The sequence below is a fragment of the Pavona decussata genome, unplaced genomic scaffold (assembly GCF_977016875.1).
Source record: "Pavona decussata unplaced genomic scaffold, jaPavDecu1.1 SCAFFOLD_330, whole genome shotgun sequence".
Taxonomy (NCBI): domain Eukaryota; kingdom Metazoa; phylum Cnidaria; class Anthozoa; order Scleractinia; family Agariciidae; genus Pavona; species Pavona decussata.
Genome location: NW_028145718.1, coordinates 1,034,866 through 1,055,327, shown reverse-complemented (window position 1 = coordinate 1,055,327; position 20,462 = coordinate 1,034,866). Strand labels below are relative to the sequence as shown.

General features: G+C 38.9%; 1 protein-coding gene across 1 annotated transcript; it reads left to right on the top strand.

The window, feature by feature from the left end:
* The first annotated feature begins 13,491 nt into the window (after window positions 1-13,491).
* On the top strand, window positions 13,492-18,607 carry LOC146453486 (uncharacterized). The gene is made up of 2 exons (XM_085096644.1): window positions 13,492-13,664; window positions 18,109-18,607. The coding sequence occupies exons 1-2, from the start codon at window positions 13,619-13,621 to the stop codon at window positions 18,444-18,446; spliced, it is 384 nt and encodes a 127-aa protein (XP_084952770.1). The 5' UTR covers window positions 13,492-13,618; the 3' UTR covers window positions 18,447-18,607.
* Window positions 18,608-20,462: the final 1,855 nt, after the last annotated feature.

Genomic DNA, 20,462 nt, shown 5'->3' with positions numbered 1-20,462 from the left:
ACGGCAAATCTGTTTATCGCGATGCGCTGTTTAAAAAAGGAATAATTACGCTTGAAGATCTTGTGAGTGACAACAACGACTTAAGAGCCGTCCTCTGTAAATATCGACTATCGTCGTTTGGACGAGAAAAAATGAAATCCCTCAAAATTTCTCAGAAGAATGGTCTATATAAGTGATTCACATAAATATAACTTTCAGCACAGTTCGATTCGTATTTTAGCTGTACTGCGACCATCTTGGTTTTACCGCTCTGAGAGGGCTTTCAGCGGCCATTTTAGGCCACACTTTTAAGAATTTGCCTGACAAAGAAAGCGTTACAAATCCACACAAAATCTCATTATTCGAGACAAGCAAATGTTTGTTGTTGTGTTGAGAAGCTTTTTTGGGAATTTAATGGAAATCTGATTTTTTTACAAAATTTTTAATTTCTTCCCTATTGAACTACTCTTCAAGTGCCAAAAAAATGGCCGACTTTAAAGGAAAATATCGCTAAAGATACATCAGTTGGCATCCTAAAACAGCATCCTGGTTAAAGAGCAATGTCTCGTCTGTAACAATATGCAATAAAATTTTTGGGCAGTTAAAAAGAGAAAATTATAGAAGATGAAGTTTTAACTGTACTTTTGTCAACAAACACCGCCTTCGTAATTAGCATAACAACATGAAAATAACGATTTACCAAGAAACTACTGATAAATTCCACTTACCTCGTGAAATGTCGAGAACTGGATATTTCAAAATATATCAAATTATAGTTTCAGTCGGATACAGCCGCATTTTCGATGATTTGTTGTGCGAAATCACTGTAATACTCCGCAGGTGTTAAACTGAGTTCAATTCTTCAAAGTCCGTCAGGACAACCATCGCCGAAAAAATTGCCATCCGCCCCATAAGCTGCCGTGTGCAAGGTGTCAAATATTTCTTTGTTATCCTTAATGACCAAAAGTTCTTTCAGCAACCATTTTTAAAGCCTGCTTTGAACTGGAGATTTTCGTCAAGAAATCGTTTATGTTCCGTTGACCTTCCGCCGTGATTGAACAATGAGATTGCGTTACAGAAACGCGCGCGCATCCAGACGGACTGGGGTGGGGGCGGGGAGGAAACAAAAATGGAACAGCTCCTTATAATTAATTAAAAAAAAGGGCCATTCAAGATTACTGTCAAACCTATGTTGTGCATTTCGAGTATTAAATAGGAAATTGCTGTCCCAGAATAATGTGAAATATGATAAGCCCTTGTGCTCTATTTCTTTGGTTGGGGCGTGGGAGGGGGTGGGGGATGGCAAGTAAAACACTAATTTACAGCATCAGTCGATCGTTGTTCTTCTGCTTATGGTTCATAGATGTTCAAAACTATCCCAAGCTCACTGACAGCTATATATTTGTGATTATATTAGGTAACAGTGAGAAAGTTATATTCACCAGCACGTAAAATTAATATGAGGGTTTGTATGGGAATACATGCAAATAAACGGCTTACAAAGAATTCCAATAAAAAGCGACTTACTTAAGTGTGTATTACACTTGCCTGTTTGTGTTTTGGAACGTTGTCATAGCGTTTACCATTACGAGGGCTTGGAGCCAGAAAAACTTCTAAATCTGAACATCGTTGGAAATGCCATCAAATGTTACGAAGCGCAACCGACTGACAAATAAGGCACAACAGCTAATAGTTATTGGCATTTATTGAGGGTAGCAAAGGGTTTTTTCGCAACGCGTGATGGCCCATAAATAAGCAGCGTGACGGGTGATGGAACCCGTACGTGATGCGTGACTGGTATCACAACGAGATGCGTGATTTTCTTTTTTACGAGCGCGTGACGCGTGATTTACCAATTAGATTTCCATGATAAGTGAACTTTCTTTGACCTAAAAGTCACGATAGACAAGAAGGGAATAAGACAGTATAACGTAGGATTTACCTTTCAGGGTACATTCAGCATTTTTTCCTACAAGTAAGTCGTCTTTATACATGTATCTCTCCAAATCAATTAACACACAATCAATCTAAGAAGATGTTGCATGCAATACAATTTTCAATAATGCGTCCTCGAATAGTTTGGAATCTTACATTATTAGCTTAGTGCACTTACTTACGTGATGCGTTATTGCTTTATTTTCGGTGATGCGTGATTCAATTTAACATTAAACGTGATGCGCGATTGATACTCCCCCTCCCCCCTCTGTCACCCTCTTTATTGAAAACCCATATGCCTTAAATATTTGTGGCTGCCCTTTTGTTTTTACATTTTTTTTGTTTTTAATGTCCTGTTGAAACGCAGCTGCATGTTTGCACAAGATTGCTAAGCAGCTGCATGTATGGTGCTTTCCACGATCTTGGGATGATTGTAATTATACAATTAACTGTGTAAAACTCGCGTTTTGATTGGTCTAGAGGAGTGTGTGATTAGAGTATAGACGCACGATTGACGTCATCGAGTGGTGTGACCGGCGCACGTGATCAGAGTCTAGAGTCCAGCCAGAGCGACTGGTCAACAAAGTTTTGCAAACTGTTTTTGCGAGTAGCAGACAAACACAGGAAAATTTTCTCAGGAAAGGAAAACTGTTCAATAAAAAATTGGACAAAGACCGTTGAGAGTGACCTCAACCAGGATAGGAAAGCTAGAACTTTGTTGTGACGTGAAAAGGAAGCAAATATTTGTCGAAATATGTCGCCGATAGAAATCCGGTAATGGCGAGTAATCGATTACAAATCGCAGTGAAGCGACTTACATGCGGTAATGTTTTGGGGTCAGGATTTCCTTCTGGTATAAAGGTTTGTTTTGAAAATATTGTTAGTGAAATTTTTTCGGATTATACTATAATTTAGAAGATCACAATTGCATGTGTGTAGTAGTCCAAAACTGAGTTTTTGACTCAGCTCAGGCAACGCGATGCTCGCTCACGAAATGTGTTGAAATGTCTTGGTTATTGTATTAAAGAAATAAAAAACGCGCGGAGTGCATTGTTGAGTTATATAAGCAGGCGGGAATTTTTAAGAAAACGAGAGAAGTGCAGAGAGGCACGAGCCGTAGGCGAGTGCCTCTCTGCACTTCTCGAGTGTTCTTAAAAATTCCCAAGTGCTTATATAACTCAACAATGCACGAGGAACAAGTTTTTTATTTCTTTTATAAAATATAAACAATCGCAACTCCTCAGACAAGCCGAATTATAATGAATCAACATCAAGTTTCTCCTTGAACGAGATAACGCGCAATTTAATAGCGCGCGCTCTTGCCGATCACGACACGATCACGACATGGCACGCGACAGCACGTCGTAAGCAAGTTCAAGAAGTTAACTCTAAGTCAAGTTTAAGTTTTGAGGTGTTGAGAGACAAGTTGAAGTTAACTAAAACTCTGGAAACATCAGTACAAGAGACTGTTCTTTGCGAATCGCTGGAGTGACAGCGCATTCTGTCTCTGAATTTCTCAGATTTTTCACAGGCAAAAAATCTGACATGTGCTCCGTGCATATGTACAATTATAATGCACGCACCATACGTATGCTTCGTGCATTGTGGAGTTATACAGAACTCAGTTTGACCAATCACAGTGGTTGCTTGACCCTGGCTATTTTATAAAAAAACAAATAGATTCCATTTTGACGTGGGTCTGTACTCTGATAACGCACAGAGGACGTCAAAACGTGGTGAGAACATCAGTAACGCTACTCACCTGCGGCTCGTAGCGTACTTCATTGTTCTCACCACGTTTTGACGTCATCCGGTGCGTTATCAGAGTACAGACGCACGGCAAAATGGAATCTATTTGTTAATACCTAAATCAAAATATTCGCACATCATGCGGAGCATATTTACACTTAGCTTTTGAAAGCCGTTTGACGCATTAAAGGAACAAATGTTGAATGAGACATTATCAATTGGGTGTATTAGCTGGCAGTTTCGAGAATATTTGTTAGGGTTGAAGAGTAGGCAGCTTGATCCCGCGGCAGTCGTGTCGCTATGTCAACGTTCCAAAACACAAACAGGCAAGTGTAATACACACACACACACGCACACAAAAAAAAAAAAAACAAGCAAGTAAGTCGCTTTTTATTGAAATTCTATGTAAGCTGTTTATTTGCATGTATTCCCATACAAACCCTCCTATTAATTTAACGTGCCGGTGAATATCACTTTCTCACTGTTACCTAATATAATCACAAATATATAGCTGTCAGTGAGCTTGGGATAGTTTTGAACATGTCTGAACCCTAAACAGAAGAACAACAATCGACTGATGCTGTAAATTAGTGTTTCACTTGCATCCCCCACCCCCTCCCACGCCCCAACCAAAGAAATAGAGCACAAGGGCTTATCATATTTCACATTATTCTGGGACAGCAATTTCCTATTTAATACCCGAAATGCACAACATAGGTTTGACAGTAATCTTGAATGGCCCTTTTTTTTTAAATTAATTATAAGGAGCTGTTCCATTTTTGTTTCCTCCCCGCCCCCACCCCAGTCCGTCTGGATGTGCGCGCGTTTCTGTAACGCAATCTCATTGTTCAATCACGGCGGAAGGTCAACGGAACATAAACGATTTCTTGACGAAAATCTCCAGTTCAAAGCAGGCTTTAAAAATGGTTGCTGAAAGAACTTTTGGTCATTAAGGATAACAAAGAAATATTTGACACCTTGCACACGGCAGCTTATGGGGCGGATGGCAATTTTTTCGGCGATGGTTGTCCTGACGGACTTTGAAGAATTGAACTCAGTGTAACACTTGCGGTGTATTACAGTGATTTCGCACAACAAATCATCGAAAATGCGGCTGTATCCGACTGAAACTATAATTTGATATATTTTGAAATATCCAGTTCTCGATATTTCACGAGGTAAGTGGAATTTATCAGTAGTTTCTTGGTAAATCGTTATTTTCATGTTGTTATGCTAATTACGAAGGCGGTGTTTGTTGACAAAAGTACAGTTAAAACTTCATCTTCTATAATTTTCTCTTTTTAACTGCCCAAAAATTTTATTGCATATTGTTACAGACGAGACATTGCTCTTTAACCAGGATGCTGTTTTAGGATGCCAACTGATGTATCTTTAGCGATATTTTCCTTTAAAGTCGGCCATTTTTTTGGCACTTGAAGAGTAGTTCAATAGGGAAGAAATTAAAAATTTTGTAAAAAAATCAGATTTCCATTAAATTCCCAAAAAAGCTTCTCAACACAACAACAAACATTTGCTTGTCTCGAATAATGAGATTTTGTGTGGATTTGTAACGCTTTCTTTGTCAGGCAAATTCTTAAAAGTGTGGCCTAAAATGGCCGCTGAAAGCCCTCTCAGAGCGGTAAAACCAAGATGGTCGCAGTACAGCTAAAATACGAATCGAACTGAGCTGAAAGTTATATTTATGTGAATCACTTATATAGACCATTCTTCTGAGAAAGTTTGAGGGATTTCATTTTTTCTCGTCCAAACGACGATAGTCGATATTTACAGAGGACGGCTCTTAAGAAGGACTTACCAACCGAGATGCTAAGAAGAAAGGCGGAAACAACGAGAGTCTTCATTTTGGTGGATCTTCAAGCGTGCAAGAGACAGTAATTCAACAGATAGCTAGCTTCTTTGATCTAGGATGCTAAGGCAAGGTTCAGTAGAAGCATTCAGCTAAAATACAGATGTTAGGTGGCGCCGCTTTTAATCTATTAATGTATTAACCAATGGAAAAGAAGGATTTTATTGTTGTCAATCATACTGATATCATATGATCAGGGCGTGCTCAGTTGTAGGTTACACTAATTTACACTGTCAAGGTAAAAATTTATGATCTAGAGACAGATGCCAACATCGAAGTGTCATTCATGCGTTACATTCAAACCTCATCTTGCATAAAGTTTTTGTGTAGAGTCTGGCCGGAATGTCGTTGAAAAATGGCTATCCTTTTCAGCAGTTTCCTTCAATGGATTACCAATACAATTATTAGTATACGTTTGCACTACTAGTATGCATAAAAGCCGTATAGACCTTGTTACGTTAAACGACGCCATCTTGGATGGGTAAGGCAAGAAACTGGAGGCTAATTACCAACTCCCACACATTTCCTTCCAATCGATTTGCGAGGTGCGAATTCGTCAGCCGAGTGTGATCAGACATCATGTTCTGAAAAGAGAGTAATTTTTCTATGTTCTTGAAAAATCTCGACAATGTAGGTTGAAACTGTGTTGAGCCTCGCCGGGGAAATAAACGAATTTAACGTCCACGTGTAAACCTTGAAGAGAAATGTATAGGAAAATTGAAAACGAAACTTGACCGGCCTTCATACTTGGTTGAGTTATTTGAGTGTTTCTAAAAACGTCTATTGCATTTTATTTTAGGCTTGCAATTCATAAATTTTTCACTCATTTTGTCCACAACACGTGCGAAAAGGGAAAATGTCAATTTATATACGGTATTTTATCGAATGACGCAACAATCATTTCATTCTAGAAACCGGAGACTTGGCATCAGTGGAGAAACATCGCTCATCTTTCCGCAACCAAAAACCTTTTTTAGTCTAAAGGCCGCAATTTCTCAGACTATGGTGACAAATTTGTTTCTCGGAAATCAATTGTAAGGAAAGTTTTGGAAATGGTAACCTGTGCTCAAATTTCTTGCTTGTGCTTCAAACTTCCATCCAAGATTCGTCGTTTCACAACAAATGGTGCGAATATCAAGATTGACCCCTTCACAAGACGCACGAGTCAATCTGCTTTTTTCGGCTTGCAAAAATAACGCCAAATTGCGTGGCTTATTTTCTTTGAGAATAAAATTTTTTTGCTCATTAGTATTATCTTTTAGGCCCTGCAGGTCTACAGGATATGTTAGCGTTTAGCCATTTTGAAAAAAAAAATGCTTGTGTTTCCCATGCATTACTGTATTCACTTTTCAGTAGTATCATAAATTCTTTCATCAAGGAAACGAAGAAAGTATAGAAATATACTTCGGTGACAAAATTACACTATTTTTGCCGAAAGTTGTGGAAGTGATGATCTTACGATTGAGTAATTTATGTGACACATCGACATCCAAATCTTAGTAGTCGGAAGGTCATACAGGCTCCACAGGAAACTCCTGCGGGGAGAAGTCGGATATTCTTTCTGAGTCACCGACGGAATAACAATCCTTCTCACTGGGTGGTATATACCAGGCTTAAAATATACCATGATCCCATTTATTCCATCGTGCGATGATACACCACACCAGTAGCTGCCACAAGTCTTTTTGTTTTTCGAGTATGCCTGTGTCACTGAGTTTTCCATTGTAGACAGCTGAGTCAGGCACATTAAGCCCACGGAATAAACTTTCTACCTGATGAAATAACCGTGTAGTCCAGAAACGACTGCAAACTCAAAATTGTGTTTTCATGCTTTTCTCTAGGTTATGGCCTCATTTGCCACGAAAGTCTTTCTACAAAAGGTTTGAGTGATTGTGCTTCAAACCGCGGCAGCGAGAGGTGATTCGGCTCTTAGGATACGAACGTTATGTTGCAGCCACTGAGTGGAGATGGCAGGAGAGTCACTGACACTGTACGTCAACACCTGTGTCTCGTTTGGGTCAATAGCTTGTAGCAAGGACCGTTTGGCCGGGTTTAAATCGTCTTCTCTCGATAGAGATCAAGAAATGTGCTCAAATTCATCTGTGTAGTTGTAACCTGTGCAAAATGGCTGTGGTGAGCGCCATCTTGCTGTTCACATACGCTTTGTAAGCTTTCTTTTCTTGACTTCAACAGGTGCATTTTAGAGGTACTTTCCCTTGCTTTTTTAGATGTAAAGGTAGTTTAAATTACATTTACTTTGTGCACAGTCCAGAAAATTATAGTAGAATGACGTACATTTAACGGGATGAAAACAACAAAATAAAAAAATTGTGTATTAACTGTTCTTTGAAATTGTTGTCACATTAAACTGAGCTTAAGTTGGCGACACAATGTTCAGTCATATGATGTTTTGTCTGTGCGTTTTGGCTTCATTGAGTGTTGTTCGGAGTAGCTCTTCATTCTTCGTGGTCTTCACTGACATTGCTGATGTTGAAATAACTTGTCAGTAGCTTGTTTCGTAAATTTGAAGATATTTACCATGTGATTACCATTAAATGTTGGGGATAACTCCTACAAACTGTTTCAAGATTTTTGTCCCAGATTGTAGTTCTCTACTAGGACCTTTATTAGCTCGATTATTGGAGTATCGCTATCCTGATGTCCATGGGCTAGATCCCTCGATTCCATCGGGGGAATCGTGTATAAGCTAGTTTAATATCGCTGCCGATACAAATGCTGTCTGTTACAATTGTATAAATCTAAATTACTATTATACACCTGAAAGCAAATATTACCTGTACACCCAAATCAAAGTTCAACAGTTGGGTACAATACAATTTAAACTCTGAAAACTCGAATGAAGCAACTGTGCTAAATAATTAGCTAAATACTCTCACCAATGTTTCCTTGTATGAAAGGGAGGGCACAGAGTTCACAGGGCACCGTTCGGTGAATATCTGTTCGGAAGATCTAAGTTGCCTCCAAAATTTGGATTGTATTGTGAAAAAGGGGTGTTTTCTAGTTCTTTGGTGTTTAAAGTGCCCATGAAGTAAATTTTTTTGCGGTTTTTTGAAGTTTACCATGTCTTAATTACGAAATTACAAAAGAGATGCGCTAGAAAAAACACTAAGGTGCTTTTTTAGTCGTACAAAGTAGGCACAAAATGAGAAAAATAGTGTCCCGGGGACTGGGAACGAAGTAATGTCCTTAACCGAAACTTTTCCAACGGATATCTGAAAGAGTCAAGCGATTCAGGCAAAATGGAAGTTGTTGCAGTCGTTCGACCCGATGCGGATCATACTGGCGTCGAACAGCTCAAGAAAAAGACGAGGACGAAAATAAGATGGCCTTTCCGCTACTGTTCTGCGCGCTTGATTCGAAGGCGACGCTTCAGTGATTGATTGTTGAGTACTTGGATATATTTTGCCGAAATGAAAAGGCGAAGAATTTCGTAGTTTGCTGTAAATTGTCTCTCCAAAGTCGATTTTGTTCGATTTGAGAATGCGAGAGAGCACAGATGCTGCGAGCGGAAATTTTACAGGCCCGTCAAAAAAAAAAACTTGTGATGGAAGTAATAGTTTTTAAAAGTCAGATCGAGCGCGTTAATTCACAAAGCATGATGAATTTTCTGTGATGACCAACACAATGGTCCTTACGCAAGATCTTTATAATTTGAGGTTGACAGACCCGGCTAAGGGACTCCCGCTGTGTCTGTTGTGTTCATAAAAGCCTTTGTAGTTTTGCTTTCTTGTATGAGAGATTCTTCCCTTTGGATCAAAATGTGTTGTGACCGCGCGCTCGTGATGGTGAGGAGAAATCCTCAAATATACTGAATGGAGGTTTTCTTACTGTTCGTTTGGATTAGTTTTCGATATGCATGACAATGTGTATGCTACAATTCCCGGGTACAATTTTAGCTCTGTGGCATTTGTTTAGGTTTATTGGCTCGAAGATTTCTGGGAGCGCTTAATAAATGTTATCTGCCAAGACTGAGGATCCGTGGATTTCTCTACCCGTGATTTCATGCTTATGCTATTTAACTGCAGTAAGATTGCAGGATGTCTGTTTATCACGGGCATGAGAGTGTAATATATCCACACACATCTGATCATCGTTGTCTTTCGCCTTCGAGAGCTATGGCTTGAATCTTTCCTGTGAATTCGGGCAAACCGAATCTACTTCTGCCGTAAAGTTTCGTCTCTCGGGAAGTAATGTATGCTTATTCCCGGCATGCCAGTTTTTTTCGCGCAGTTTGTCATATTGGAGTAACCAGCCGCATAATAAGTCGCCGAGATTGGAGAAACTCCATTCGCCTCCATGACACTCGTGTGTTCCAAAGTATTCTACGTCGCAACCTTGTAATACGATCGTTTTGGCCGCGCGCAACATTGAGACACTTTCCGGCGCTAAATTCGAACCTTTCAGGGATCATAATTGCGGATTGAGAAGGTTTTGTTCAGTTAGACCCACATATTCAGACCGAGAAATTCATAAACTAAAAAACCGTGACAAATTTTTTTTTTACTTCATAGGCACTTGAAGCACATAAAAGTTAGGTAGCATTGGAAAATAGGACAGTGACCTAAGTAAGGCCAGCTAGGATTTCAAAAAGCTAATAGCAGCTCGTAAATTCAGGGAGAGGGATTTCTATACCGAAATTTTCTACGATCAACTTAGAAATTCAGTTAAAGAAACCCAACATTTCAACAGATAACGTTTTCTGGAAGACCCGAAACGATCTTTGAAAACGACAATTGAATTTATTTTAAAAAACAATGCTGTTGGTTGCTCATAGTAAAGGCCTTATGAAATCTTTTGCGAGGGTTCTTAAGCGACCTGATTCTTTAGCGACTTCCTTACTCTCTATCACAAGAGATTTCAACTGACATTTAAAGGGCGGTTACAGTGTACAAACATGAAGATTTTACCTACTAGATCATTCAACGAACTCGAAATGGTTATAAAAGCCGAGTTACAGGTCAAAACACACGACCAAATGTAACTATCAAACATAAATCCAGTGCTGGATTAAAGAGACTGCAAAGCGTTCAATGTTATTGCTGCAAGTAGTTATTCAGTCAGTAACACAGGCATAACAAAAACAACAACAACAACAATACTTTATTTACCCACGCTACATCTGGGAGTGATAAAAACTCGTTAAAACATGTGCGTGAAACGAAAAATATCAAAAAGAAAAGAACTAATTTAAAAATTACTTAAATTCCTTAAATTACTTAAATCTTAAATCTTTCTAAAAACCTGCTTCTTCAAAAGACATTTAAAAGTAGAAATATCTTTGGTATTTCTAACATACGTAGGTAACGAATTCCAAAGTTTTGCGGCTAGAAATGAGAATGACTTATGGCGCCATTCTAGATTAAAATTGGGTAGCGTTAAAAGTGTCCCCGACCCTCTTTAATTATAATTACAGATTTTAATCTCAAAAAAAAAAAAAAAAAAAAAAAATCTTCTGTGTACTTTGTGGCTTCTGTATTAATACATTTATATACCAAAACGAGGGCCTGGAATTTTTATTCTTTCTTCTAGCGTTCTTACATCAGCCATATTTAATAAATGGTTGTATGCCAGTGTATGCTTTCCATACCCTAAAAGAGATCTAAGAATATAATTATTGGTATCTTCAATTGGCATACTCAGAAAGTAGAAATCAGAGTTCTTTTAACAGAAGGCGAGCCTATAACCTTCCGATGAGTAGTTCGGATGTTCTTCTACTGAGCTACAGGAGACTCGTGGGAACTATCCCGCATGCCGCTAACATTTGAAGGCCGATGAATGGTGTATCATCGCACAATCAGAATAGATGTGATCACGGTATATTGTTAACCTGGTAAATACCGCCTAGTGAGAAGGATTGTTATTAAATCAATGACAATTAGTTCCCCCTACAGGAGTGGAACCTATCACCTTCCGATAAGTAGGATTAAATAATGTCGTTGTGCAGTATATGCACAATCATAAGTTCATAGGTTCGACTTCTGTTGACAAAAAAAAAAGTTGTATGTTTTTTTTTTTGGCCATTATGCCATTCTCGTTTACCTTCCTTGACTGATGCAAGGATTTGTGATACTAGTAAAAAACAGTGTATACAGTAATGTATGGAAAACACAGTCAAGCAATTTGCTTTTTGAGAATGGCTTAACTCTAACATATCTTGTAGGCCTGGATTATTTTCATGAAAGGTCTAGGGCCTAAAAATCATACTGATAAGCAAAAAGATTATCCTTCGAGGAAAAAATGCCAGAGACTTCGGCGTTATTTTTGCAAGCCGAAAAGAGCAGATTGACTGGTGATCAGTCTTGATATTCGCGCCATTTATTGTGAAACGACCGAAACGACACATCTTGGTTAGGTAGGTAGAAATTTGAGCCCAGGTTACAATTTTCATTAATTTCCTTAAAATTGATTTGTGAGGTACGAATTCGTCAGCAAAGTCTGAAAAATTGCGCCTTTAGGCTTAGAAATGTTTTTGGTTCTGAAAGATCAAGATTGTCGGATGAAACATTGTGTTCATATTCGACAAAATACCGCATATTACTTGACATTTTTACGTATTGGACATGTTGCGGAGGAAATGAGTGAATAATTTATGAAGTGCAAGCCTTAAATACTACTAGACGTTTTTAGAAACACTCAAGCACCTCAACAAAGTATGAAGGTGTCAAGTTTCGTTTTCAATTTTCCTATGTATTTCTCTTCAAAGTTTCTGCACGTGGACGTTAAATTCGTATATTTTCCCGGCAAGGATCAACACGGTTTCAACCTTAGTTGGGATTTCAATGTTCCTATACATTTCTCTTTAAACTTTTTTGCAGACGTTAAATTCGTATATTTCCCTGCAAACTCAACACGGTTTGAACCTACAGTTAACTCTCGCCTTGCGGACACCTCACTTTTACCGCGGAAACTCCGGTAATAAACTAAATCCTCCGCAAAAATAAATTGAAGACGTAAATTAATTCCATTACGGATTCTCGTTATTGAGGACACTAACTCGCGGTCCCGAGGGCGTCCGCAGTGAAGGGACTTCAAGAAAAAAGAGAATTACTCACTTATCAGAACACGATTTCTGACACTTCGTTGACGAATTCGCACCTCGCAAAGAGATTGGAAGGAAATGTGTGGGAATTGGTAACTTAGTCTCCAGTTTCTTGCCTTACCCATCCAAGATAGCGTCGTTACCGTGACAAGGTCTATACGGCTTTTATACATACTAGTAGGGCAAACATTTACTCAAAAAAGAATTTGGTCATGCTTTTAGCTGTGAGTATATCGAGTTATGGATACACTTGGGTTTGGAAAGCTCTCAAGAAGCTAGAGTTGCTCTCATACACGCGGGAGGTTTTGCTCCTGGAGCATGCCCCAGGGTCATTTTATTTTGCACGACCATTACACACGAGGGAGCACATTGCGGGGATTTGCTCCGTATTATAACATACACGAGAACGAATTTTCAGGTTTGCTCAATTTGCCCCTGGAGCTTGCTCTCAAATATCCAACCGGTTTTATATCTTAAAGCATTTTGCGGAGTGGAAATTCTGCTCCCGAGGATGAATTGTATCCATGAAATCATTGGTACAAACGGAGGGGCTTTGCTCCAGTAGCGTGCCCCTGGGATATAACCCGGGAGCAAACCCCTTCGTGTACATCGGCCTTTAAGCTTTTCTAGTGCTCTTCAAACTTCCCACGTCCATCCATAACTCGATATACGCAAAATAAACATGGACCAATTCTTAAGTGCAAAGTGGCGGTGGAATATAACTTATGCATGAAACGTCAATGTATGCACCTGTTTCTAGATCATAAATGTTTACCTTGACAGTCTAAATTAGTGTGACGTACAACTATTGGTTATACAAAGCTTATGCCCTAATCATATAATTTGTATCATTGACAATATTAAAATCCTTTTTTCCATTGGTTAGTATGAGTAGATTGACAAGCGGCGCACCCTAATATCTGTATTTTAGCTGAATGCTTCCACTGAACCTCGCCTTAGCATCCTAGATCAAAGGAGCTAGCTATCTGTTGAATAACTGCCCCTTGCACGCTTGAAGATCCACCAAAATGAAGACTCTGTTTGTTTTCGCCTTTCTTCTTTGCATCTCTGTCGGTAAGTCCTTCTTAACGCTAAAATTACACTGTAAATGGTCGACGCGAGGTCCACGCGTTAAGTGAACACTCGAGCGACGCGGAAAGTTTTACGTGATTCCTTATCTTTGGATATGAGGGCGTTTGATGTCCTGGACCCATTAGTTTTGAGAATTCTATGACGCTTTATAGCAATAACTTGAACCTTGCGTGTGGGAAATTTAAAATGGTATTGTAGCGCGCTCATGTTTGTCTGATGTTACTTAAGAAGAGGGTGGGGCGCACGAGCTCGATCTGTATATTCTCGCAACATAAATCTGTTATTCTTCTCCTTATATACTGTCTCCTAATGATTGTTTGAGATGCCTAGTCAATTTAGAAATGATCAGCCTCGAGAAAATTGGTGCATTTAAATGAGAAAATGCCAGATACAAGGGTATTGGATAATGTTCTTTGGTCATGTTTAAAGATCGTATCGAAATCGAAGGAATGTAGTTTAAAGTTGTGTTTTACTTTGCAAAAAGAAGTAAAATTCAAGGGTAAGAGAGAGATAACATTTGAGTTTAAAGCTGCCTTATTCTCTAGAATTCACTGTATGCCTTTTCGTTTTCAGTTAAAGATTGTTTAGCTAACACTGAATAAATAATCCATCATTGTTATTTCGATTTTTCCTGGTTGCCCAAGCTTGCATTATACCTTGGTCACGGTTAACAAGAGTTTCAAGCCGAGATAAATATCTCCAGAGTATAAAGAACGTGACATGATGATAGCCAAGCCGTTCGATTAAGTTAAGTAACCTGTGCCTCTTGCTTCACTTATTGCAGTGGTGGTGAAGGTACGGCTGACGCGGAATTGTTCGCTTGAATTGTTTGTTCTCCTGTATTCGTAAGAACATTTTTTGCGTCTTCGTTTTCCGTTGGTAGGAACTTGACGTTTTTTATGAAGAAACCTTGCAGCTTTATGATTTCTCGAGTCTGAACAATGGCGCTATAATACCTGTTTTAGGTTCATTAATAATCAATACTCTAACAACAACAGACTATGAGGTTTAGAAGTCTGAAATTTACCCAGGCCTTACCGAGAAGGCATGATTTCGGACAGAAGCGTTAAAGAAAGTATAAATTCTACAAAATCAGTAACTTATTGAGGGGAATGAGGCCTTTGTGAGGATCACCCACCGAATCGTGGCGGGAAAATAATCTGAAAGCAGTAATATCTAAAAATGCTAGATTTCGGGTAATAATATTCTGTTTCCTAAAATTTTCTGCAATTCAAATTTTCAGTATAAGAACCCAAACTCAAACTTGCCCTTAAAAAAAAGAAAAAAAAAAAAGAAAAGAAAAAGAAATGTCAAAAGAGGGTCTGGGAATATTGAAGACAACATTAGAAGTGTTTTGCTTCGTGCGGTTTGCTGAGAAGAATGCCCCATGCAAAATTCCACATTGAAGACAATTTTGAAAAAAGAAATATAAGTGATAGAAACCGACGTTTCGGTGCATCTTGCGCCATTATCATGGTTTAATAATTAATGATAAAAAGGCGGTTTGTGAATAGGCTAAGTTGAAAGCGAATTTGCATGTAATTATTTGGAAAGCCCAAAATAATCAATCAGCTGGACGCCAACACTTACAAACTACTAAGCATTCGCAAAGCATAACCTAGACCTTGAATCATAAGATCAACATGACGGTCACGAGTTCTTAAAGTGCCCATAACGGAATTTTTTTTATTTTCTTATCTGAATCTTTACATCACGCGAAGAACTTCCGCGAAAAAATTTTTCGATTTGAATGAAACGCGAATTTTTTATGAATTTTACAAATCTTTAAAATCCTATTTTATTGCGGTCCACCCGCCCCGCTGATGAGAATGCCGACGGGCTCACAATCGGGCCACGTGACATAGTCTGTGACGTACATTCAGGAACTCTCGAGTCTATGCACTCACTTGACCTTCAGTAAAGTACATTCGCGGCAGAAAGAAAAATCGTCAGATTCACCGGTAGGAAAGCAAAAATTAGCTCCAAATAAGTATATCCCATGGCAGAAAACTTATCTGCCACGGAAAGGGAGCAAACCGCTGAAGAAAGCAGCGGCGATAGATGGCGTCCACGAAACAAGTAATACGTGTGAAGATGATGATACACTCGAACCGTACGCGGACGAGCCGATAGCAGACGAAGAATGGCTAAAAAGATATCGCAAGGAACACGAGGAGAAGCGACGACTCGAGGAAGATTTAACGAAATGCTTGGAGAATAGAGTGCGTGTTAGTGGATGGTAAAGTTCTCACCTTGCATTTTGAGTACGCGCTCTTCATTATCATCTGTCAAAATTAAACTATGGCCAAGTACTCACATACATTCGAACGAATTATTTTCCATCTAGGTGTACTTGTGGTAACTGTAGCCGTGATCTGCTGGCAAATATCAGCGAGTGCTACTGCTGCAAGGAACTCGAAGGCAATTGGGAAGCCGGCGCTGAGTAGCGACATTGTTCTCGCGGAACTACAGGAAGGACACGCGTTGAACTGTGATAATAGAAATACCGCGACTTGTTTTCACTGAGATCCAGAGAAAGGCTGAAGTCACGTGTTCCTGAATCTACGTCACAGCTCTTGCTAAACCGAGAGGAGACTAATGCGAATGGTGGGCCAAAATGGCGGCAAATTTGAACGTCTTATAAAATTCATAAAAAATTCGCGTTTTATGCGAATCGAAAAATTTTTTCACTGAAGTTCTTAGGGTGATGTTTAGATTCAGATAAGAAAATAAAAAAAATTCCGATAGGGGCACTTTAACTCATGCAACTAAAATAACTGAACTCTCAAAATTACTAAATAATGAAATTCCACTTCATAGCAGCAAACCTTAAAAGTGCACCCATAACTCAATGGTCGCACAGCTACATCTTTTAAGTTTTTAACATATTTAAAACGTTTTCACTTAATAGGCCTTATCACGGTTTTTGACGCCATTTTGACGGGTAGGCAAACAGGCTTGAAATAACAGTGTTTGTATGGAAATCCAATGTCAAATAATTTTCATAAAACATTTCTTCTGAAAAATTCATGAATTGGAAACTTTTGGCACTAGGAAAAGGATTTTAAGAGCAAAATTGGAGGGATGTAGCTGTGACAGAAAGCGTCCGGTCGTGTTTTGAACTTTCCATACATTTGTCTGTATAGCGAACCAGCCGTGAACTGCTACTAAAAATAGTTCGCGGGAAAAAATACAGGGAAATGTATGGAAAGTTCAAAACACGACTGGACGTTTTCTGTCGCAGCTACATCCCTCCAATTTTTTTCTTAAAATCCTTTTCCTAGTGCCAAAAGTTTCCAATTCATGAATTTTTCAGAAGCGATGTTTTATGAAAGTTATTTGACATTGGATTTCCATACAAACACTGTTATTTCAAGCCTGTTTGCCTACCCGTCAAAATGGCGTCGGAAACCGTGATAAGGCCTATTAAGATACTGGTGTCATTCACGTGTTTAGTCGACTTTAAATACGCAAGTTATATGCTGACAAAATCTGGCACAAAGTTGGATTTATTTCTACAATCACTAACTTAACTCTCCTTACAAAGTGTGCTTTTTCCTATCCCGGTAAAAGTCTCAGAGCCGATTTTTACAAAAGGTCACCTGACGTTTTTTCCTTTTCATCCCCGTGGGTAAACTAGTCTCTTTCTTTTCATGAAAAAAATTTTTTAATGACAAATTCCAGGCCCGAAATTTATTGTTCACGAGCCAGTTCTGATAATCTGTCAGCAACGCTTAATTTCTAAGTTATACCAACAGATATGCGAATGTTCTCTCATTTCAGCACAGTGATTCAATCTTTAACAACTCTTAACAGCTATACACAGCCGTGAAATGATAGTATACCGCTTTGGTTTTTTTTTTCTCAGTTTTAAACCACATTGATCATCCTCGGTATCCCAATTTCTTCCTATTTTCAAGTGGATTTATCAGGGTTTCACTTTTCGCAGCTCTCACATCACTATCACTTAAAATTTTTAAAGTTTATTTTAATAATAACAAGATCGTCACCAACAAGAAAGCGATTTAATTGGGATGAAACCTAGGTTGTGGACCCAAAAACAGCCAGCTACGCGACCACTTGAACATTGAACTTTTGAGCTAATAAAAAATGGCGAACAAAGACAGTTGCCTGAATTGGGATAAACTGGGAATTAAGGGCATAAAAAATGGTCGTACATCGATTTTTTATTTACTTTACATGGCAGCCGGATACCAATATTTCACGTGCGCCAATAGGCATATGCTACTAAACTAAACCAACACATTCCCACGGTTCAGAAAAATCGTGAAATGTTTGAAGAGCCATCAAGCTAAGCCGATTTGTAGACTCAACTTAATATGCGGCACCAGGCAGGAAGGGAATATTTTTTTTGTGTGTTTTAGAGGATGGGAATGGTATATTAAACATGCTATATTTCTTGCAGCTTTTGGTCTCAAGTGCAAGGTTTGTTCGAGTCAAGAAAGTATGGATAAATGCGACGCGAACGCGACGGATGAGGATTGCCCCGCAAGTATGGACCGTTGCGCTAAGGTGTCCTTGGTTTTTAAAGTTGCCAGCTTTGAGACCAAAAGTTTCTCCAAATACTGCAGCACTAAAGCTTTTTGTGAAGTTGGCAATGATGTGTATAAAAGCTGCAAGAATGTAGAGGGATCCACGTGCCAACTAGATTGCTGCGAAGGAGATCTCTGCAACACTGGCGCAACACCCGTGGTCAGCGTCCTCCTGATGATGGCATGCGTTGTTTTGGCCTTGTTCCGTTAACTGGAGAGTTTGAATACCTCCAGTGTGTGCAGCAGTTAGAACCTAGATTTTCCTTAGGAGCCAAACCTTTCCTAAAACGTTTTAGAAAGAAAGAAATAGATTGTGTCCAGAAAATGTTTCTAAAGTTTGTATGTAAGCTGCATTAAAACACTAAAAGATGAGTTAAATTTGTTCTGTTGTGGATAAACAAACAAAACTTGCAGAAGTGGGGATGCCCCCTTGCTGTCCATGTGCTATAGTAGCTTTTAACGTGCTTCTCGTAGCTGTTATATTTCAAAGGATCTATTTATAACAGCGCGCGTCCTTCCCTTCCCGGGTTTCCGTCGCTTAGTTCTACGAAGTTTCCCAAGAAATGGACGAAAGTAGTAAGAACTACCGGAATTTTTTCTTGGAATTGAGTCTTCGCCAACCGTACGTATACATCGCGATAAATCAAAACCCTAGTTCAACCTTTTAACTTTGATTTGAACACTGAATGAGTACTTAAACATTCCGTGGGCCTGGAGACTCGTTTGTCTACATGTTCATTGACTTTAAACTAATACAAAGGAGCAAATTTTCATTGACAATTTAGATGAGCTGTTCTGGTTCAGACCATACCATTGTGGTGTGTTTGTAACCAGCTAGCAGGAACCTTGTTTATATGTACAGCGCATAGAGAATTTTGTAATCAATAACAAATAAGACCTGTTTTCCGCTCATAACGAATTCGCCCTTAAAATTAATATCTAGACCGGCGGCACAGCTCTGCTCCCGAGGACATTTAGACCGTTTATAACTTTACTACTAGAGCGAGTGCCACTAAACCTTAAGGCCTCTCCTGAACTTTATTTTTAGCTGAGTGGATACACCAAACACCTGCAAGAAGTATACCTAAAAAGGCGATCAGAGAGGGTGGAAAATGGTGTCAGCGTTGTGTGCGCTGTCCACAGCTAACTATCATCTTATGTCTTCATTAAAATTGAGCGTGTTTTGGAAGTATAATTACCTACATTCTCGTCCCCAGAGCCCCAAGGTTTTTTTTTTTCAATTGATGAACGAGTGGCTCTGGGTCCATCCAAAAATATCTCTTTTTCATTTGCTGTCGAAAACTTGATACACTTTAAGGTGAAAAATGCTACGCTTCTGCGCATTGGTCTTTACTTCCGTTGAGACGCTTAAAAGGAATAAATAATGTGAGCATTTTGTCGATAGACGAAAAGTACTTTATGTTTAGCGCAAAGAATTAGCGATTTGGATAAAAGTTCATTAAAGGAGACGCCTGAAAAATTTTTGGAAACTGGATGTTGAAATATTTTGCTAAGTGTTTCAATTCTTCCAACGGAATAAGCTAGCTTGCTTTCCATTAAAGCCAAGGTGAACATTGGGATCTCAGAGGATCGGAAGAACTGAACGAAGACTAAACCATACTCTTTGTACTAGCACAAGTCAGGAGTGATGTAGCTCTCCATTTCGAAGGTAAGTGCCTCTGACTCGGCTTTATTCCGTTGCCCAGAAACACGCTTACGGCCAAACAGACGCAACATTTCGATTTATAATATTCGGAAGTACTGTACACAGTCGCACACAAATAATAAAATGCTAAGAAAAATTGAAGTTTCCCTTGTTGGTAATAATACAAGTAACTATCTGTGATGTATTAGGTGGTTTATTCCAAGGAATCTCATATTCTGTTTTAAGCTGACCACAGATTCATTGGATTGTCCTGTGCAAAGTAATGTAATTTGGAATTGATTCAATAAATAAAAATAAAATAAATAAGTGTAAACCTTACAGAAGCTCTACCAACTCGCCGATCACAGGCTAAGCAAACAGGAGCTAAAAGTCATATTAAAGATTTGTTCTTGGATTTTTCTTGCACTGATTAAACGTTCTTCTCGCCTCCACCGGTTCAACCAATTAGTGCATTGTTTGCTTTTAAGAATGAATATGGCTTCTAATGGGTTTTGTTGAAGGGAATAAGAATTAGGACTAAGGAACTTATGTAAGTCTTATTTAATACTGAATTTGTCTGGA